Source organism: Schistocerca americana, chromosome 1 (assembly GCF_021461395.2).
Source record: "Schistocerca americana isolate TAMUIC-IGC-003095 chromosome 1, iqSchAmer2.1, whole genome shotgun sequence".
Taxonomy (NCBI): Eukaryota; Metazoa; Arthropoda; class Insecta; order Orthoptera; family Acrididae; genus Schistocerca; species Schistocerca americana.
In genome coordinates this window covers 210,632,873-210,656,944 of record NC_060119.1, presented here as the reverse complement: position 1 = coordinate 210,656,944, position 24,072 = coordinate 210,632,873, and the positions used below count along the sequence as shown (strand labels likewise).

Sequence of the window (24,072 nt, the reverse complement as noted above, 5' to 3'; positions counted from 1 at the left end):
AAGTGGACAAGATGCATTTGCTGTGGGATAAGTTCCACTCTGTAACCACAGGTAGTGTAGAACAAATGATTGGACGTCATAAAGATTTTGCTTCGCATTTAAAAAATAAAACCAAAAGTGAATTTCAGATTGATGTTTTTACGGTTCATTTTTCATTCTCAAGATGCACTGTGTGCTAAAATAGTGAAACTAGATGCTGTAATACAAGTCCTGGTCAAATAAGTGAATTTTGTGTGGCGGCATGGAGCAAACCACTGCCATTTCAAAGGATTCCTGAAAGATATGGAAGCGGAGTGTGGCGACATACCTTCCACACACAAATTGTTGGCTTAGTCGGGAAAAAATCCTTGATGTTTTCTTTCCCATTCATGAGAAAATAACTCTCTTTTTTGACATAATGGGGAAGAAATGCACTGCTTGAAAGATTAATATGGATATCAGACCTAGTGTTCCCAGCTGATATATTACTTTGTATCTCAACAATTTAAATTTGTTGTTGAGGCTGAACAGCTGCTGATAACTTGAAATGCACGATCAAAAAAGTTATGTTTGCATGAGAAGCAAATGAGTAATGGAATTTAAACATTCTTCAATTCTCTGGCTGCTTCAAAACTATCTGAAAGTAACAGTTTCAGCATTTACCAAGCCAAGATAAAAAAAAGTCATCACGTCTTTTGAAACAAGATACCAAGAGCTTACTACTTTTGAAGTGGAAATGAAATTGTTCAGCACACTTTTCTCACTTCCACTTGATGAGCTGCCATCATCACTGCAGTTAGAAGTTAAAGACTCGGAAAATTCAAATTTTCTGAAAGACAGATATTACAACACACTGTATTTGTCAAGGTGGTATCAATCATCAGCAAAGAACATGTCCCAAGCTGCACAGATGATACGTATGTTTGGATCTACAAATCGTTGTGAGTAGCTTTTCTCAGCAATGAAAAGAATAAAAATCAAGGAACGATCTCTTCTTCAGGACACAATAATGAAGAACATTCTCTGTAATAAGGCTGCAAACACTTTGCTGCCAGATATTTCTGCTTGTTTTGAACAGAAAATTTAAAATTTCAGAAGCTCAATAAACAATTAAATTTCTCTTAAAATAGTTGTTTTTTATTTATTTCCTTAACTTTCTATTTTCTTAAAGTAATATGACACATGTCATAGCAGCTAAAGAGTATTTGGATGTTGATCATGTACAGAGTGTCAGGCAGATCAAAAGGCTCGCAGTACCACCTGTCGTGCTAAGTGTCGCCGGCACATTTGTCTGTTCACAACCAGTGACAATGCTCTATGGAGCAGGGAGTGCTGTGCAGTTCAACAAGGAGATCACAAGCTGGGGCAGCCTACTTTTAGATGGTACATTAGTTAAATGGAAAGAGACCAGAATAGAAATCTGTTTGAGTCATTTGCTCCGAAGAGGCAGACCACAAAGTTTTCTCATATGAACTGCTTGTACACTAGGCATTCACTATCCACATATCCTGCAGACTGTTGACCGCATCTTTCTCTGGCAGGCTTCATTGGTCCTGTTTCCTCATTTACCTCTAAATCTACATAGATACTCCACAAGCCACTGTACAGTGATGGCACTACTCTTCATTTTCTCCCTGTTCCACTTGCAAATAGAGTGAGGGAAAAACGACTAAGCCTCTGTACAAGCCCTTATTTCTCTTACTTTATCTTTGTGGTCCTTCTATGAAATGGATGTTGGCAGTAGTAGAATTGACTGACAGTCAACCTGAAATACCGGTTCCCTACATTTCCTCAATAGTGTTTCAGGAAAAATGTCATCTTTCCTCCAGGAATTCCTATTTGACTTCACAAAGCACTTCCATTATACACACATGTTGATCGACTCGATTGGTAACAAATCTAGTAGACTGCGTTTGAATTGTTTCAGTGTCTTCTTTCAATCTGACCTTGTTGAGATGGCAAACAATGGAGCAGTATTCAAGAATGGGTCACACTAGTGCTCCATACAAAGTCTTCTTCACAAACCACTTTTTCCTAAAATTTTCCCAATACACCAAAGTCAACCATTTACCTACCCTACTCCTGTCATCATATGCACACTCACTTTCATACTGTTTCACAATGTTGCATCTAGAGATTTAATCATTATGACCATGTTAAGCAGTGCACCACTAATTCTGTATTCGAACATTATGGGACTGTTTTTCTTAATCATCTGCATTAACTTACATTTTTCTACATTTACAGCAAGCTGTCATCCACCAACCAACAAGAATTTTGTCTCAGTTATCTTACATCATCCTACAGTCACTCAACGACGACACCTTCTTGTACATCATTGGGTCATCAGCAAACAGCAGCAGATTGCTGCTCACCCTCTCTGTGGTGTAATTTATGAATATAGAGAGCAAGAGCAGTCCTATCAGTTACGGAAGCCACTGGCCCAATAATTCATTACCCATATAACAAAACACATATACGTCAACTACTTAAAAATGTAGTATGAACAAAGTTATCAAGATGTCACGTGAATGCTTGGTTTCTATTCATTTGAACATGTCTGAAAGAACAAACACCACATGTAACCCACACCTGTGACACATATTATGTAAATTGAAGGTGGAGGGGAGGGAGAAATGAAAGGAACTAATGACATCAGCTGCATCAGCACTTTATGTGGAATCAGTGGTGACGAGTCAAAATGTATGCCGGACTCAGACTCAAACCAGGGATCTCCTGCTTACTAGGCAGTTGTGTTAACCTCTTTACCACCCAGACATAGAGTTTATTGCAAATGTGCAGTATATCTTGGCACCCTGCAGATCACGTATGGCGTCTGTTCTTTTGGACATGTCCAAACAAACAGACATCGCATATTCGTATATTTGATTTGCCTCAGTGCGCAATGAATAAACAACCTTCAGTGTGGATGCACATTTACGTTTGACCTCCATCATAGAAGACATGGTCAGGGGCTGTGGACAGGTGACGCTAGGTGGAAGTGTGGGCCAGCCGGGGAGCTTGCTAACAATTTCACTCGTCACCACTGATTCTACGTAGAGTATCAATGTTGCTGATATCATTAGTTCTTTCCCTTTCATTTCCTTTGCCCTTCAGTTTATATAAGTTGTCACTTAACATAAATTACTTCACAACATATACCATCGCAACTAATAAAGATTTCACATTTATTGGATTGGTGCTACTGAGTGTGGCATGAAGCTGACAGAATGTGTTCTGCAGTTTGCATCTGTTGATACAAATTAGCTGAGAAAGTATTTGTGAGTCATCAAGTTTGAAAATTTGACCTACTGAACTGTGTGCTGATTTCATGTGGTGGTATGTGAAACACTATCTGGGATTCTGTGCAGTTGACAGAAGCCTAAGAGTATGATACAATGGAACAAGTGCAAGAGTTTGCATATCATAGTGGTTTAGAGAAGGTATTTGGTTCCACTTTGGAGAAATAAGCACTTTTAGCCATGAAAATTTAAACTTCATTTTCCAATGTGCTTTTATAAATATTAATAAAATTCTTACACTGATGTTCAGAGGAACCAAGGGACTGAATTACAAATATCTGTGGAAAAGAGCACATCAAATCTTTCATTGCATAATGAATTTGATACAGATGCAACTGTTTCACTGGCAGCAGAAAATGACAAGCTAATGGAAGGAATATTAGAATTCCTTGTTAACAACAATGTCATTACAGGTAGAAATTCACTGGAGACAGCTTGGACTGACCAAGCTGTGGGGAGTAATTGGCTGTGGCTCTTTTTAAAGGAACCTTCCGGACATCCAATAAATGTGATTTAGAGCAAGAATGGAAAACATACATGAACTTGGCTCAAAAGAGATTTCAACCTAACTTCAGTGTCTGAACCATTGTGGCACTTTGTTCAGTAAGATGACTGAACAGTGAAACATAGCAAGAGTCATGAGAAAATAAATGGAGAATAATTAGAGATAGACACGAAGCCCAAGCCTACTACAGTAGTACAAGTTTATATGCCAACTAGCTCTGCAGATGGCGAAGAAACTGAAGAAATGTATGATGAGATAAAAGAAATTATTCAGGTAGTGAAGGGAGACGAAAATTTAATAGTCATGGGTGACTGGAATTCGACAGTAGGAAATGGGAGAGAAGGAAACATAGTAGGTGAATATGGATTGGGGCTAAGAAATGAAAGAGGAAGCCGTCTGGTAGAATTTTGCACAGTGCAAATCTTAATCATAGCTAACACTTGGTTCACGAATCATAAAAGAAGGTTGTATACATGGAAGACTCCTGGAGATACTAAACGGGATCAGATAGATTATATAATGGTAAGACAGAGATTCAGGAAGCAGGTTTTAAATTGTAGGACATTTCCAGGGGCAGATGTGGACTCTGACCACAATCTATTGGTTATGAACTGTAGATTAAAACTGAAGAAACTGCAAAAAGGTGGGAATTTAAGGAGATGGGACCTGGATAAACTGAAAGAACCAGAGGTTGTACAGAGTTTCAGGGAGAGCAAAAGGGAACAATTGACAGGAATTGGGGAAAGAAATACAGTAGAAGACGAATGGGTAGCTCTGAGGGATGAAGTAGTGAAGGCAGCAGAGGATCAAGTTGGTAAAAAGACGAGGGCTAGTAGAAATCCATGGGTAACAGAAGAAATATTGAATTTAATTTATGAAAGGAGAAAATATAAAAATGCAGTAAATGAAGCAGGCAAAAAGGAATACAAACGTCTCAAAAATGAGATCGACAGGAAGTGCAAAATGGTTAAGCAGGCACGGCTAGAGGAAAAATGTAAGGATGTAGAGGCTTATCTCACTAGGGGTAAGATAGATACAGCCTACAGGAAAATTAAAGAGACCTTTGGAGAAAAGAGAGCCACTTGTATGAATATCAAGAGATCAGATGGAAACCCAGTTCTAAGCAAAGAGGGGAAAGCAGAAAGGTGGAAGGAGTATATAGAGGGTCTATACAAGGGTGATGAACTTGATGACAATATTATGCAAATGGAAGAGGAAATGGGAGATACGATACTGCGTGATGAGTTTGACAGAGCACTGACAGACCTGAGTCGAAACAAGGCCCCGGGAGTAGACAACATTACATTAGAACTACTGACAGCCTTGCGAGAGCAAGTCCTGACAAAACTCTACCATCTGGTGAGCAAGATGTATGAGACAGGCGAAATACTCTCAGGCTTCAAGAAGAATATAATAATTCCAATCCCAAAAAAAGCAGGTGTTGACAGATGTGAAAATTACCGAACTATCAGTTTAATAAGCCACAGCTGCAAAATACTAACGAGAATTATTTACAGACGAATGGAAAAACTGGTAGAAGCCGACCTCGGGGAAGATCAGTTTGGATTCCGTAGAAATGTTGGAACACGTGAGGCAATACTGACCTTACGACTTATCTTAGAGGAAAGATTAAGGAAAGGCAAACCTACGTTTCTAGTGTTTGTAGACTTAGAGAAAGCTTTTGACAATGTTGACTGGAATACTCTCTTTCAAATTCTAAAGGTGGCAGGGGTAAAATACAGGGAGCGAAAGGCTATTTACAATTTGTACAGAAATCATATGGCAGTTATAAGAGTCGAGGGACATGAAAGGGAAGCAGTGGTTGGGAATGAAGTGAGACAGGGTTGTAGCCTCTCCCCGATGTTATTCAATCTGTATATTGAGCAAGCAGTAGAGGAAACAAAAGAAAAATTTAGCGTAGGTATTAAAATCCAGGGAGAAGAAATAAAAACTTTGAGGTCCGCCGATGACATTATAATTCTGTCAGAGACAGCAAAGGACTTGGAAGAGCAGTGGAACGGAATGGACAGTGTCTTGAAAGGAGGATATAAGATGAACATCAACAAAAGCAAAACGAGAATAATGGAATGTAGTCGAATTAAGTCGGGTGATGCTGAGGGAATTAGATTAGGAAATGAGACACTTAAAGTAGTAAAGGAGTTTAGCTATTTGGGGAGCAAAATAACTGATGATGGTCGAAGTAGAGAGGATATAAAATGTAGACTGGCAATGGCAAGGAAAGCGTTTCTGAAAAAGAGAAATTTGTTAACACCGAGTATAGATTTAAGTGTCAGGAAGTCATTTCTGAAAGTATTTGTATGGAGCATAGCCATGTATGGAAGTGAAACATGGACAATAAATAGTTTGGACAAGAAGAGAATAGAAGCTTTCGAAATGTGGTGCTACAGAGCAATGTTGAAGATTAGGTAGGTAGATCACGTACCTAATGAGGAGGTATTGAATAGGATTGGGGAGAAGAGAAGTTTGTGGCCCAACTTGACTAGAAGAAGGGACCGGTTGGTAGGACATGTTCTGAGGCATCAAGGGATCACAAATTTAGCATTGGAGGGCAGCGTGGAGGGTAAAAATCATAGAGGGAGACCAAGACATGAATACACTAAGCAGATTCACAAGGATGTAGGTTGCAGTAGGTATTGGGAGATGAAGGAGTTTGCACAGGATAGAGTAGCATGGAGAGCTGCATCAAACCAGTCTCAGGACTGTAGACCACAACAACAATATGTAACGAGATGAATAAATAACATTTCACAGGGCTGGAGAACGTTTTCTGAACAGCCTGGAGGGAGTGCAAGGGGTATAGCAGCATATTTGCTGTTCAACAGTCACCAGCAGGTGTCCTTAGCATGTGCAGCGACACAGTGTAAATCACAGAACATATTCAGCGGGGTGGAATTTCCTCTCTCCGGCCATCCTGATTTAGGTTTTCCATGCTTTTCTAAATTATTTCAGACACGTGCCAGGGTGGTTCCTTCAACAAGGCCACTGCTGACCACCTGTCCTATACTCATAAAAACATATTTATACATTCTACGTGTATGAATATTTTGAGCCATTCATTTTCATTGTATTATGCTCATAAATCTATATCATTGTGAAATGATCCCTTTATGAATAAATAAATCAAATCAAATGCTTTAAATGCCCTATGGTACTCCTCTGCATGCCTAATGCTACTGCAGCTGAAAGTGATACAATTAACGAACATGTAAATTTCACGAGGAAAATTTCTGGGATTAGCATATTTTATCAAATCAAGAGTGCTTATTAAATGTATGAAACTACAACTGTCATGTTATATTAAGCAATAAATCATTTATTTTATGGAGTTGGTTTAGCTCACCATTTTTAAATCTTTCACAGAATTTTCGAATAGATGTTAACGATGCCAAGTCACATGTTCTGCAATATACATATTTATTCTTGCTTTCCAGAACAATTTCGTGTCTTGACTGTAACAGACATACAACAAATGAAATTTGTTCAGACATTTTTAAAAATACTTCTATAAGTACTTCAAGTTTAACTTGTACATATTATGACTAATATATAATAAGACTAATACAATGTCAGGACTTATGACATTACCTTTTCACACTTTTGAATGTCACGACATGCCATGACAACAGTGGCTCCTCGGAGTGCAAGTTCTCGAGCTGTCTCCTTTCCAATTCCTGTATTAGCACCGGTAATTATTACTACCTTGCCATCAGCACGTGTTTTATTTTCATATATAGGACCTCCAGTATACTCTCTGTAACATAATAATAACTTATAATTTTTTGAGGGTATATCAGCAGTACTATGCAGTCAACTAACACACATTATTCATATAGGCCTAGTTCATACAGTTAAAACACAAACAACTGTTTCTGTGTTACTCATTTATCTTAAAATTAATTATACAGCCTGATTTTTGAAGTGTTCATGAAGCTAACATTGAGTGTCATGCAATATTGCATTTTGGATACTGCAACAGACACCCATTTTTCCGCATCACATAGTTTAACCAATCCATGCAGAAATGATGTCATGAATTCTGCCATCAATTCAAATTAAAACACAGCTGAGAAGTAAAATTTGTCACAGCTCAAACAATTAAAAACTCATGAATTTTGGGCAGATTGAAATGTTTCTTTCTGAATAATTAATAAAACATGTCTCAAACATTTAATTAATGGTAAAAGACATTAAGAATAAATTTTTTCTGTGTAAATAAATCCAAAAATTAAGGAGAAAAGGTTATAATTTAATATAAAAACTGTATTTTTTACTGTTCATATAAAGAAATGTTTATATATTGAAACTTGATAAAAAATGCTCTGCAAAGCAAGTTGTAAGGCAGTCGCCATAATTTGTTTTGACTATAAAAGCGGAAGTTGTGCCCCCCCCCCCCCCCCATTTGTTTTGATTGCTGTCTCATAAAATGTAAGTGTTGATCTCATATCTGTAACCTTTTGTTAAATAATGATGTTAATTTAAGGATAAGAGTCATGTTTGAATCAAGAAACCTACTTTCCTCTTCCACTAATGCCACATCTCAATTTACTATGTTGCATTTTAGAACTTTTTCAAGCTGCAGCAAAGGAGAGTTGCTGTTGAATTGTTTTGTGGCCACAGTTGAACGCTACTAGTGTTCAATCAGCATTTACTTTATCAAACTTTTATTTCAGCATTCCTGAGAACTCTTTTACCAATCTTTTCTATCAATAACCGGGCAATGTAATTATGCGAACTGCATAATTTTGAGATTGGTCACTGGCCTCTAAACAATACAGTCGGTCAACAGTCTCATTGGTCTGATGGGAATCTGATGCTGGATGGCAGAACACAAATTCATTATTAAGCAAGTAAAAATCTTCTATGCACCAGTTTACCATGTCAGACACTTTGCCACCAGCAGATGTGATTTAAAAGTTTTATACTAATTTATAATAACAGTAATATTATAAGATCTGTTGTGGGAGGGTAAGATGATATTATAATTCAAGTGATCTTACATGACATCAGTGAAGTGCTCTGCACTATAATAAGTATTTTGAAACATTCTCTTAAGACACGAATATTTTCATCCATTTTCAAGTAAGCTCTAATAAACCCGTTTCACAAAAAGAAAGTAACAACCACCTGTTCCTCAAATTAAAGTTCGAAGTTTTTTTCCCATTAACATCATAAGCATTCAAACACTTAGTGCAGTACCAGTTACCTAAAAACTGAAAAATGAATTAACTATTTGGCACTCATCCATCAGGTTTTTGGAAACATCATAGTCTACATCTACATCTATATGGTTACTCTGTAATTCACACTTAAGTGTCTGGCAGAGGGTTCATCGAACCATTTTCATACTACATCTCTACCACTCCACTCTCAAATGGAGCGTGGGAAAAAGGAACACCTAAATCTTTCCGTTTGAGCTTTGATTTCTCTTATTTTATTATGATGATCATTGCTCCCTATGTAGCTGGGTGTCAACAAAATATTTTCGCATTAGAAAGAGAAAGTTGGTGATTGAAATTTCCTAAATAGATCTTGCCGCAAAGAAAATCACCTTTGTTTCAGTGACTGCCACCCCAACTCGTGTATATCATATCAGTGACACTCTCACTCCTATTGTGCGATAACATGGAACGAGCTGCCCTTCTTTGCACTTTTTCGGTGTCCTCCGTCAATCCTACCTGGTAAGGATCCGATACTGTGCAGCGATGTGATGGGATGTGATATATGAGGGGTTGGGCTGTTTTGGGGAAGGAGACCAGACAGCGAGGTCATCGGTCTCATCGGATTAGGGAAGGATGGGGAAGGAAGTCGGCCGTGCCCTTTGAAAGGTACCATCCCGGCATTTGCCTGGAGCGATTTAAGGAAATCACGGAAAACCTAAATCAGGATGGCCGGACGCGGGATTGAACCGTTGTCCTCCCGAATGTGAGTTCAGTGTGTACTGCGCAGCAATATTCCAGCAGAGGATGGACAAGTGTAATGTAGGCTGTCTCTTTAGTGGGTTTGTCCCATCTTCTGAATGTTCTGCCAACAAAGCGCAATTATTGTTTCACCTTCCTCACAATATTATCTATGTGGTCTATACAATTTAAATTGCTCGTAATTGTAATTCCTAGGTATTTAGTCGAATTGACAGACCTTAGATTTGTGTGATTTATCGTACACCCAAAATTTATCAGATTTCTTCTAGTATCCATGTGGATGACCTCGCACTTTTCTATGATTAGTGCCTATTGCCACTTTTTGCACCATACAGAAATTCTCTCTAGATCATTATGTAATTGCAATTGATTGTCTGATGATTTTACTAGACGGTAAATTACAGTGTCATCTGCAAACAATGTAATGGGGCCCTTGTCAGAGTGGCAGACGACATGACGACATGGAAATGGATATGAACCAACAATAGTCTATTATAATGATCCTTCTGTACTTAAGCTAACCTTTCACCATTGTTAATTCCAGCATAGTAATTATATGCTTGGCAACATATGCCTATCAATAGGCAGAACACCTTATGATAATAATGAGTTTAAAAAATGAGCGAACTTTGGATTTGCCACCAATGCTAAGAAATGATATGAATGATGTCCTCCAGGACATCAACAATATATAATAAAGGAAATGAAAAAGACAAAACATAGAAAATACCCCCTTAAGAACCATACACTGAGACACTGTTGTTTCCCCTATACATGAATGATTCCCATTCCATACTCTCTCACTGTAACTACCACATCTATACTGATGATCTTCACGTGTATCTGAGCACCAGAAAATGAAGGTATAAACTTCAATAACAAATGCAGCAAAGCTGTTTGTAACTAGAACAACAAAATAAAGACTTAAACTGAACTGTATTAAATTGGAAGCATTCCTCATAGCTCATTAATGGCTTATCAATTCACCCCTGCATGAATCACATTTACACATTGCTCTAAATAATTTACATATCCTTTTCAGTCACTCAGTTAGAGATACTGGTGTAATACTAAACAAACACATACATTAGAGCAGAAATACTGTGTCTGTGTGCTGTAGCTATATGTGTCACTTAATATTTTACAAAAATGCAAACTGTTTTTGGCCCAAAAATCTTGAAACTAAAATGATTTTGTAGCTAATTTTGCCCATCTTCAGTTATTTGACGTTCTAAAATAAATATCAAATAATAACAAACAATGGAAAATCCAGTATGGAATGTAACAATATAATGAAAAAGATAGTTGCTACTCAGCATAAAGCAGAGATTCTGAGTCGCAGAAAGGCACAAGAAAAAAAGACTGTCAGAAAGTTAGCTTTCGGTCAACAAGGCCTTCGTCAACCCCCCCCCCCCCCCCCCCCCCCACAAATGCAAGTCACATGTGCGTGAGAGTTACGTTTGTGTGTGTGTTTTCTGTCTATTTTTGACAAAGGCCGTGTTGGCTGAAAGATAACTTTCCGACAGCCTTTTTGTTGTGCCTTTCTGTGACTCAGCACCTGGTAAGTAGCAACTATCCTTTTCAAACAATAACAAATTACAGTGGATTTACTTTCCTATGGAACGGTATATGGGAGATATTATAAACACCGTACGGCAAGTTGATATTGTCCCTTACCACATAATAAGATTCTACTTACAAGCAGCACAACATTGCAATTACCATACAGTGTGTCTGCATTGTAGATGCCTTAGTGATCGTAAACTGTGTGTAGTAGTCTTACCTCCCCTCCTCCCCCTTTGATACTACATGTATTGATGTCATTTTTTGTGTTGTAAGCACATGTCTTAAACACGCCCTGTAACATTAGAGATATTTCCTAAGTTTCAAAAATAGACTCATGTCTGCAATGAAACTATGGTTGTTTTCTTAACCAAATTCTCAACTAGAAAGCCATTTCAGTCTTACCTAGGATTTGATACTTGGGCAATGTATAGCTCTACAACACATGTGGTTCAATATAGTCATAATGTCGAGTGGTACATATCTGCTTTCATACCCAGCAGTAGATTTCACTGCAATGTTGTATGTAGTTTTCCTGTGATCCTACAGTCGAACTACCAGGCACTGGCATGTAGTGTGAATTATTAGGTAACACATTTTGAAATATACGAATAATGTTGTTGTAGTCATCAGTCCGATGACTGGTTTCATGCAGCTCTCCGTGCTACTCTATCCTGAGCAAGCCTCTTCATTTCTGAATAACTACTGCAACCTACATGTTTCTCAATCTGCTAACTACATTTATCTATAATTTTTACCCCCCACACTTCCCTCCAGTACAAAATTAGTGATCCCTTGGTGTCTCAGAATGTGTCCTATCAACTGATCCCCTCTTTTGGTCAAGTTGTACCACAAATTTCTTGCCTCCCCAATTCTATTCAGTACCTCCTCATTAGTTATGTGATTGGCCAATCTAATCTTCAACATTCTTCTGTACCACCACTTTTTGAAAGCTTGTATTTTGTTTTTGTCTAAACTGCATTTCCATACATTGCTACACTCCAAACAAATATCTTCAGAAAAGACTTCTGAACACTTAAATCTATACTCGATTTTAACAAATGTCTCTTCTTCAGAAATGCTTTTCTCGCCATTGCCCCTTTACTTTGGCCATCATCAGTTATTTTGCTGTCCAAATGGCAAAACTTATCTATTACTTTACGTGTCTATTTCCTAATCTAATTCCCTTAGGATCACCTGATTTGATTAGACTATGTTCCATTATCCTTGTTTGGCTTTTGTTGATATTAATCTTACATTCTCCTTTCAAGATAGTGTCAATTCCGTTCAATTGCTCTTCTAAGTACTTTGCCATCCCTGACAGAATTACAATGTCATCGGCAAACCTCAAAGTATATACGAATAATAATAAATGAAAACTGATTGAATTCCATGAATAACTGACATAGGTGACAAAAGATTTATATTGTATGCACCAATTTATTCAATCAGACAAAACATCAGAGCTGTTAAAGTGATAGTCCTACAGTTTTATTTAAATACGCAACAAAATTAATAATGTTTTCCGAGTGCGGTAAAACTTGTGTAAAGTGAGTGGCAGCAGAATCCCTATATGTGACCTACATCCTGTATAATTGGTCTGAAAAACACAGACTCTGAGAATCATTTTGCGGTTGGAGCTCTTTCCTTGTCCGCATCTGCTTCCTACTATGTAATAAGAAAATGTGGTTCTACCTTGAGCGAACATAATCTTTCTTGTTTTACACACACATTTCTCACTGAAGTTTGTACATCTTCAGTGTGTTTTATTCATTATCTATAGTACAATACAAAAAGAATTTACGCATTTACCAGTTTTTGCGATTCTAATTTACATTACTGTAAGCACTGACATAAATATTAACATGAAGAAAAATGCACCTTATTATTACATATTGGTGTTCACAAGTCTGTCTGGTATTTACAGCACAGTTATAATTATTATCTACTAGTATATCACCTGCAATTAATAAATGTTTATCAATATTCTGTTATGTAATTTCTCATACTTTAGGCCTAATATGACATTATTGATTTTTTTCTATAGCACTACTGTCATTATATTACATCATCTTGTAAACAAAGATACTCTATTTTACTCTTTGACTAGTGTTTTTAAGGTTACAGTACTGTTTTTTTCGAAAAATTCTGTTGAAATGCATACTGACTGTGATTAGGCTTTATGAAATGTTGACTGAGGATGAGGAGCAGACACTATGTGAATGTGTACTTCATTTCTTCTGCTATGATCACTATTGTGTGTACTTACATTTTGTAGATCTCTCTTTTTGATGCTTCTATAGGGTGTTTGAGTGGAGCTTCCTAATACACATTGTATCACTGTTTGCGTGATGTTCACTCATTCCGCCATCTTGTTCTGGGTGGAAATTTTTAATTTTCCAGTGACATTAGGCTGTTGGGATGTATATATATATATATATATATATATATATATATATATATATGTGTGTGTGTGTGTGTGTGTGTGTGTGTGTGTGTGTGTGTGTTTTTAAGCTGAGAACAAGGATACATTGCTTAGTGCTGTGTATCGATTTATCACTTCTTTTCCTCCCACTATGGCTTTTTGTATGGCAATTTTCTTCTATTATAACTTTCTGTGGAGGTCTTTTGCTGCATTTAAGAATGTTTAAGTCTTTGTTTATGTCTGCTGGTTTGTGTTTCTCGTACATGAGATGATCTGCAAATGTGGAATGACTGCTGTTACTCTTAAGCAACCTTCCGTGTTCAGCATATCTGATGTTGAAATTTCTACTTGTTTGCCCACCATAAATTAAGATGCAGTGTTGACACAGGAATTGGTAGACCTTAAGTGTTGTTTTTGTCTGTTCAGTGTTAATTGCCCTAAGTTTCTTTTGTACAGGGTTGTCTGTTCTATAGGCATTTTCCAGTATGTATGGGTAGCAAAACAAGAAAAATTGCATTGTTCAAGGCAGAACTACATTTCCTTATTACATAGTAGGAAGCAAATATGCATTGGGAAAGAGCTTTGACTAAAAAATGATTATCTCAGCACCATGCTGGGCATTAGTAAGCTCTGCAACAAACTCAGAAACACAACAGAAAAACTACATCAGACCATATTCAATACAAAATTTAAAAAAATATCTGTCTATCTGATAAAGTACGACCCATGTACATACATGTCACTGTAAACAGTACGTCACCAGCAGCACAATGTGCCAAATACAAAGCAGAAGTAGGTTGGTTGAAACGGGAAATTAAATATCTGCATTCCAAGGACACGCTCACCCTTGAACTGTTAAAAACTCATCTTGAACTACCATATCATACAAAAATCTGAGAAATATTTATTGACATCATGAGTAGAGTTGAACACCACACAGAAATTCTAATGGAAAGAGAGTGGTGAAAACAAAAACAAAAACTACACACATTAATAGAAATAACACACTAGCTAATGTTAGAGACAATAAGCGAACATTCTATATATGACCAGTCACTCTTACTGACATACAATTCACAAAATGAGAACTAAGCCTACTAGAAAGAGGACCTAAACACACTGTCAATGCACAGGTTACACACAAGGCAATAGTGGATCTAACAACACAAAGTGAACACATAATAAAACAACAAGTGGAGAACAACTACTCTTATTTAAATTTAGGGCTAACAAGAGAGTTAAAAACCAGAGGAAATCAGATGCATAATAAAGAAAACCAAATTACAAACAGATAAAAAGAAACAACGAAGCAAAAAAATCCAGAAAAATAATATATAACATTAGAAGCAATGGACTTCTCATCACAAAATCAGACAAGACCAATACCATTATTGCAATAAACAGGAGGAGGGCAAAAATATAACCTCTTAAATTTATAGAAGAGAATAACGTAATACAACTAATCAGTGTCTCAAAACACAGATACTTCTATATTATTTTTTCTAAAAAACTTTTTTCTAAAAAAACTTCACACATATTTACAAAACAGAAAGTACAAAAGCTGAAGGGCACCCACACTAAACACACTAACAAATATCCACAAGCAGGATACATCAATACGCCCACTCATAAACTGCAGAAGAGCACCCACATATCACCTAACCAGAGAAATGCACACATATTTACAGAAATATTACATTTACACAGACAACAGTATACACAACACTGAGGAGCTTACAGAAAAGATTTTAAAAAATCAACATCACAACAATAGCCAAACTCACATCATTTGAAATGACAATTATTTGCACCAATATCCCCACAATACAGAAACCATCAACATCATCGAGCAGAAATTGGAACAAGAAGACTTTCCCAAACCTTACATAACAGAACTAACAAACATTCTAAAATTAATCACAGAATGAAATTATTTCACATTTGACAGCCACTTCTACTCATAACAGTATGGACTCTCCATCAGCTCACCGATCAGCGGAAGCCTCGGCAACATCTTCCTAATGTTGAAAACAAAATATTTGAAACCATAGGGAAACACAGACAATACAGAATAATATGCTGGTATTACATACGTAGATGGCATCATATTGTAGTGCTTCGAGAATTTTGGCTTAAATTCTAGAACCATTCGGCCTTCCACCATCTCGAACACACGATATTTTAGATGTGAGTGGGGAGAAAGGAACCCTATCTACTGTGCGCCACCTGTTTGTGTGTGCTGGTCCCAAGTTTATTATGAGAAGACTGTAGACACGGCGGTCGAATGGCACCGACAAGTACTTGTTGGTCGGACCATGGAAGTTGTAATGAAAGCGCACGAAAGAACCAAGGAACTTCTGAGTTATTCTGTGCTGTTTTGTAACTGTGACTATTGTTAGTGACGAAAGACCAATTGAGTGAAAAAAGACTTTTAGTAACTTTTAATACAGACTTGCTAGAGGCAAGACATGTTTATGATTTCTGTGGTTGTTAAACCAACTATGTAGTAAATGTGTCTTAATTGTGTCTAATGTGAGACGACATGGGCAACTTACAAGAAGTCAAATATTTATGTGAGAAATGACAATTTGTTCTTTATGAAAGTTGAAATATACCGACAGTGAACTAAAAATATTCTTCGAGTACCTACTTATATGACGAGTAAATAGAGAGTCTTATATATTCCTTTAACTAGCATCATTCTTTGGAGAAGAAGTTTTTGGAGACCGACGTAGCCAGCTATCCAGAGAAGAAGATCGGCTGTGCATACTGAGTAAGTCAATGCATGCAAAAGAAGTGGGAAGGTAGCAATCCAACTTCACACATTCTTGTCATCAAAAACGTTAGAATATGCCTTCTGGAAAATATCAATCTACCCACATACAACAACTTCACAATTATACAAACACAGTTCACCCATAGATAGAATTCACCACAGAATCAGAAAAGGCCAAACGCTAAATTCCTTAGACATCACAAAACACAGACACAACAACTAATACCAATTTTCCATACTGAGAAAATCCACAGGCACCAGCACAACCATACATCAACAATAAAGCCAATCCATTACCCACAAGGGTTCTGACGTGCTACACAAATTAAATAAAACTCTCCTCAATGAGAACAACTACAAAAATGTGCTACAAATAATCAGACAGAAGTTGAAAATGGACAGAAAACATAATGAATGGAAGTAAAATGAACAAGATAGCTGTAAGTGGTGATTTCTTTATTGTCACAACTAGTTCCACTGCATTAAAACAGCAGCCTCAGGTGAACTACAAAAGAAGGAAAGGATCCCATGTAATACATATTATCAGAATACTATAACAATCTTTTAAAAATTCAAAAAATTTAAAATTTTTCAAGAACGCAAACAACTCACACCAATGGAAACATTCCCCTACTATTACTGTGCAGTTTTACTTAAAATGTAGTAAATGGACTATCAATCGACTATTAACAAACCTGATTATTAACAAACACTCAAATTAGATATATGTTTTAAGTATTACTATCTTACAATTTTAGTAATACAAAACTCAGTATTCTATTTATAAAAGTTACACATACATACTTATCAAGTAACAAGCTCAACTGCACTTATTACCAATGAATGCAATAAAACATTTAGAATAAATAAGTAAATGACTGATCTACTGAAACATCATCTCATGCTCGATCTACTGATACCATCACAGCTTCTGGATATTTTGCTGTTTTTAAATTACAAATGTTTTTAAAGTTGACTAAACCAACTTCACAAAGAGAGTAATGTACAGTATGATATGAGACTTGCCCTGCTGCAGTCATTTACTGCATAACTGTGGCATATTTGATGATCTGACACATTTCATTAATAAAGGTATTAAATAGTAAAAGCTCAGTAAATAAAATAGGTATAAATGTGAGGCATTGGGAAATGATAGCTATAGTTCTCGACTATCATCCCATACCTTGCTTCTTAAGACATCATGGGACATTCAGCAAATGGTTCAAATGGCTCTGAGCACTATGGGACTTAACTTCTGAGGTCATCAGTCCCCTAGAACTTAGAACTACATAAACCTAACTAATCTAAGGACATCACACACATCCATGCCCAAGGCAGGATTCGAACCTGCAACCGTAGCGGTCGTGACATTCAGCAGTTATTAATTTTTACTGACTGGTGTGACTGTATTCATTTGCTGTCTGATAATATTCTTTTGCTCTCAAGATCCAACTCAGAGAGTTTTTTAGATATGTACAATATTAATATTCCAATAGATCCACGTCAGTGCCAAGTTTGTGCTGATATGTTTGTATTAGTGCTACAACAAAATACCAGTTTATTACAGAATTGAGAATGTTTGACTGTCATCATATTCCAAGTGGCTGACACTGCCATTACGCAGATTTCCTGCATTGTCTCTTTCACACTGTCAGCCAGAAACTCACCTATCTGCCACTGGCTGTCCTTTTGCCAGTAAGCGTGAGGCCATCCTTGAAACCCCCACCCCTGTTGCTGTTCCTGTTGGTGTTCCTGTTGGTCAAGTTCAGCCCAGCTAAATCTTACCATCAACATCTTAAACTTTAACATGGACAACATACCACTTATCTTACATGTTTTATCTCTTTAAATAATGGTCTCTTCCTTTGTTTCTCATTGAGTCTACATAAGCTACAATCTCCAGTCCAATACTGTTGCCTAAAATTGTTATGTCCTGCCTGTTTTTCCCTCTTTTAATTTTGATTTTATACTATCGCCCTTGTATAGTTAAATCATTTATATAATCTCATGAATGCTCGACTTATAAAGAAAAAACAGGCTGGGGTACTGCGACCTTTCAGAGGAGGTGGGGAAGGGGGCGGGGGTTGAAATTTAGACTTCTCAAAACAGTATCTTAAAGCTTTTCTGCACATTTTAAAACTGCAAATACAACATTTGTTCTAGTAAAAAATAAGTTCTATTGTACCACATCTCAAGATTGTGGATTCTGATTTTTTTTTTCTCCCCCCCCCCCCCCCCCTCGACAGATACTGGTATGGAGTACCAGTACTGCCATCATATACTGCATTGTCATAAAAAAAATTATACGTAACGCCTAAGGTGCCTGGTATGATGCTCAAGAGGATCTGACAGCCCTAAACTGGCTAGGGTAAACAATACAGAAACAGCATCAGTTCTAAGTAAATACAACAATAACTGTGAACACAGTTCAAAATGATACTGATATTACTATTCTCAACAGTCTTAGTTTTTGGAAACAAAAGATTCACACCACACAGGCTTAGCACTAAGACTCTAATCTTTGCTGAATAATTGTAAATGAAAATTTTAAACCGAGTTTTAAGTAGCCAAGTAAATGTCTCAGTGGTAAAGTCATGGGGGTTTGATCCCCCATCAGTCCTAAGACTTTTATCTGCTACTTACCACTTCTTTCATCTCTGGCCTGTTTGTTAATGCGAAAAATTTTGAAATGCTCCACAGTTTGTAGTCCATGTACCCCTATAACTGACTGGGTAGGTCAATTCACAAGTTGGATGAAGGTAACAGCAAATCAACTCTAATAGGACCATGCCCAGTAAAGCACTGTGATGTTCAAACCAAGCTTTGGGCTGATGACAGCTTTACATTTTTTGTAAACCATTTTAGAGGACTTCCCGTTTCTTAGACTGGCAGTATGCAAACCTATCACAAAAATCAGTGAGTGCCTTGGATCGATGAAGGAAAAGAAGTACCTACTCTCAACATCACAGGTTTTTTGAATGCCATGCGTACGTATCAAAGGGTATATCAGAATGATGGGATTATCTGGATCATTAAACATAAACAAATTTGCAGGCCGGAGCAGATGGACAGGTTAGCCATGACAGAGACTTGTTGAGTGCTGCCTAATTTAGTAACCCTGCCAGCAGTGCAAATAGAAGAAATGGATGCATCGACAGGCACGACATCACTCATGTCCTGCAAAGGTACCTGTGGCAGGAGAGCAATCGATATTCCAGGGTGGTCACGCAAGCTTCCATGAGAGAGCAAATAGGCAGCCAGTTGTGGGATCACTCTCAGTTTTCATTATCTGACTTACCGCAAGAAGTGAACTATGACTGCCATTTCTGTTTACCTGGACTGACTTAGTCTTGTGTTAGACAGTGCTTTGGCTGATGAGTGTATGGTTTCCACCACCACAAGGCTTAAGCGGAACTATGCTTAGTATTATAATTCCCAAGTGTGCACAATGAAACAGGAGTGCTTGGACTCACATTGCTTTCAGTCACAAACTACTGATTATATTATTCCTGTCAAGGACTATTATTATCTGGAGGAGGAGGGAGAAGGAGATTAGTGTTTAGCATCCTGTTGACAATGAGGTCAGTAGACACGGTATTATTTTCTGGTTTAGTGTGATAATATTGAATAACATAAGGTGAAGCACAAGTCCTACCTTTGGAAAGGAACTAACAGATGCACTGGTTCTGAAAGACCATTCAGCTGAGACTACAGTTTTGTGTGTGTGTGTGTGTGTGTACTTCTATTGTTGACGAAGGCCTTAATGGCCAAAAGCTTTATCTGTGAAAGTCTTTTTTTGTGTTTATCTGCTACTCAGCATCTTCCACTATATGGCGAGTAGCAACTTTCCTTTTCATAATATTGTTACAAAATTAGTATGAGGTTTCACTTCCACTCATCAAAATTATTTCCAAGCTTTGGCCACAAAATATCTGGAAAATCAGATACCCCTCACAATATGGTGATGGCAGAGTATCATATGCCTTGTGCAAGTCAGAACAAGACAGAGATAAGATGTTGGCAGTTGATGAAGATCTGCCAAATGGCTATTTCAAACTTGATTAGGCAGTTAGAAGTGATAATGATAGGTTGAGAAAAGGTCTTGTGATTCAAAGATCCAGTCCAATCAACAGGCCGCCATCATCTCCTGCAATCTGCATAGAGCATTCATAAGACTGACTGGTCTGTAGCTGTCAATGAAAGTCATATTTTTGGCAGGCTTGGGGATCTGGATGATGGTACCGTCCCATCACAGTGAGGGGAACTCATACCTAATGCAGATACCATTAAAAAAAATTTGAGCAGGTAGCACTTATGATCCTTATACAGGTGTTGAATCATTTGATTGTGAATTAAGTCAGGCTCTGGAGATGTGTTATTCAATGGAACAAATTGAGGGCTCTAAGCGGTTTCCATTTATTAAAAGGTTTTTTATATGGTTTGGAGCAGTTTATAGCAAAAGATGGGCAGGCATTTGTACACATCATTTACCTGCTCAGAAAATGTGGGGATAAAATGTGGACCCTGACACCACAGTAAAGTGGTTCGTGAAGGTTTCGGCAAGGGCAGATGGGTCAATAGAGACTGTCATTAACTAAGAGACCAGGGATAGTTGTAGGCCACTGGTAGTCTAGTAGACCAAGCAGCTTGATCCTTAACATGGGAGAAAGATGCATTCATTCCCAAAGAGGAGACATAGCGTTCCTTCTTCTTTTCCTTATTTATAAAAATGAGCCTCATCATGCAGCCACTTTTAGGTTATGAGGTTGACCATCAAGGGGTGTTTCTACTTCTAGATGATTCTGCTTCGATGCCATAGTTTCTTCAGACAACCATGGGATCTGCTGCTGGTGCCAAGGCTCTAAAGAAACCCCTTACAGGCTGCTTAAGTTGCCACCACACAGATGATGTTACTGTCCCACTACAATGAGAGGTATTTATTTCTAAGGCAGATACAACTGAAAACCTCGAGTAGCTAGCATTTATGATCCACATGCAAGTGTTGAATCATCTGGCTGTGAATCAAGTTAGCCCCTGGGGCTGTGTTGTGGAGTGAGTTGATGGCTTTATGCAATTCCCATTCACTACAAGATTCTTTATATGCTTCAGAGCAGTTTATGTAAGAGATAGGCATGTATTTGCAGCTACTGTTTAACATTCACCATAGCAAAGTGGGTCATGAGGTGTTCAGTAAGAACAGATGCACCAGCAGAGACTAAAAAGGTGGGAAGGGCAAGAGTGAGGCCAGACCACTGAGCAAGGGCAGCCTTGGCCCCCCTGGGTTGAAGCAGATGACAGGTCACCCATCCAATCCCTCAAGTAGCCAATGAGGCCAATGTGTCCTACCTTACAAAGAGGAGTAGAAACTACCTTCAAGGTAAAACATAAAACAAAAACAGTCACTTTGGCATCATCTGCTAGCTCCAGAGGCAACATGTCAAAAAGTTGAAGGTTTCACCGTATGGTGGCCAAATTAGGGAAGTCCTGTAGAGTATGGGTCACTGTCAGACAGGCACCACACCAGAAGTGGGGTTGATCTTCATGCTGTAGGATGTAACAAAGGGTCCGCCAAAAGTGGTCAAAGTGAAACCCAACAGAATGGTAAATTCCTTATGAGAAGCACACAGGGCAGACTGTTACATGGTCATGGTCCCCTTTACTGCTCACAGTTTGTTCGGAGAAGCCAGAGCACATCAGTCTGTGTTCCTAGTATCCAAAAACAGATGGTGTAGGGTCACCCAAAGATCCAATTCTGGTATCTCCATCTCTAAAGTCAGCATGCCGGTAGTTAACTTAGACAGCAGGCCATCATCTTTGTTCCCTGGAATTCTAACGTGACGTGAAGTCCAGACAAAGATGACCAACCATTCAGTTTGATGGATGTTAGAAACAAATACCTGGATAGTCAAAACCAGTTGATATCAAGGGCAGCTCTGGCAACTGCCTTAAGACTACTCAGGGAGTCACTGCCAATTAGGAACATCTCACAAGTGCAAGAACAAATGCGATGGAATGAGCAAATGATGGCCACCAACTCTGCAGTGAATACACAGTATCCATTTGGTAGGGAACATAGTTCACTATAATTTGCACATGTGTAGGCAAAGCTGGTTCGTCCATCAACCATAGAGCCATCAGTGTATACAACTTCTGAACCCGGAAATTCATCAAGGACAGCCAGGAATAGACAGCGAAAAGCCATGGTGTCACTGAAAATGACAGTTCAACACAGATACAAGGACGGCATACACACCACCGGGACATATGTGATAGCTCCATGACCAGAGGCGACAGTGGGGGAAGTTGTGAGTTCAGAGCAATGACACTGTATGCAAACTGCAATCATGACTCCAGCATTGGACCTCTGTTGTGGGAGGTGGCTCTCCTTACCAGGAAAAAGAACACAGTAGTTTGGTTGATCAGGGAAGCAGAAAATGTTTATTGAATAGTTGAGCAGAAGTTGTTGGTGCTGATCAATATTGGAGAAAGCCCAATGTTTGCAAGCAGGCTGTTCACACGGCTGGTCCAAAAGGCACCTGTCACATATCAGACCCTATGATGGTGCATCTGGTCCAATATCCACAATGCTGCAGGTGATTGCTGAGCCATATGCCAGACTCCCATAATCAAGATGGCAACGAATCAGAACTTTGTAGAGCCACAAAAGTGTTGAGTGGTCTGTGGCCCATCTGCTGTTATTGAGGCAGCGAAAAATATTAAGGTCTGACCTGCACAATTGCTAAAGTTGGTGAAAACGGAGGAGCCATGCCAACTGGGTATTGAAGAATGATCTCAACATGCGGTAAGACTCCACCACATTGAGCAGTTGGTTGTCAAGGTAGAATTCCAGTTGCAGGTGAACAGTATGACAGCTACAGAAATGTATGATGCATATCTTGGTGACTGAAAACCAATAGCCGTGGGTGAGAGCCCAGGCCTGCACCTTTCATATAGCACCCTGCAGTCAGTGTTCAGCAACAGCCACAGTGGAGAAGCAATAGGAAATATCAACATACAAGGAGATTGACACTGCAGACCACACAGGTGCAGGTTGACTACTGGCGGCCACCAGAACAAGAGCACTCTCAACAAAGAGCCCTGTGGGACCCCTCCTCTTGTATGCAGGGGAACTGTGGGAAGTACAAACTTGAACCCGGAAAGTTCCAAGCAAAAACTGGCAGTGAGGCCCGGAGACCCCACTCATACAGGGTAGTGTGGATATGATGATACCATATGATGAGACCATGTGTTGTCCTATGTCTTTTGTAAGCTGAAGAAAACAGTGATGGGGAGTTGACGCTGGGCAAAAGCTGACAAGATAGCAGACTCTAGGTTGACCAATATGCCAGGAGTAGGATATCCTGGGGTAGAGCCAAAAGACCCCAGGACTCAAGTTACCAACAAGCTGCTGGCTCACCATGTGTTCAAGCAACTTACAGACAACATTAGTGAGACTAATTGGGCAATAGCTGTCCATCTTGAGGGAGTGTTTACCCAGTTTCAGTACTGGGCGATCACACTCTACCACCATTGAGATGGGAACTCACTTTTGTTCCAGATAAGGTTGAAAATGGAAACGACAT

General features: G+C 38.4%; 1 protein-coding gene across 1 annotated transcript in view; it reads right to left on the bottom strand.

Moving 5' to 3' along the window:
- Positions 1-24,072, bottom strand: part of LOC124621510 (retinol dehydrogenase 13-like) — a 66,185-nt gene that overhangs the window by 15,298 nt on the left and 26,815 nt on the right. Inside the window, exons 2-3 of the mRNA XM_047147146.1 lie at positions 7,393-7,558; positions 7,148-7,256 (exon numbers count right to left, since the gene is read on the bottom strand). Of these exons, the coding sequence (XP_047003102.1) occupies positions 7,148-7,256; positions 7,393-7,558 (275 nt within the window). The remainder of the gene's footprint in view (positions 1-7,147; positions 7,257-7,392; positions 7,559-24,072) is intronic.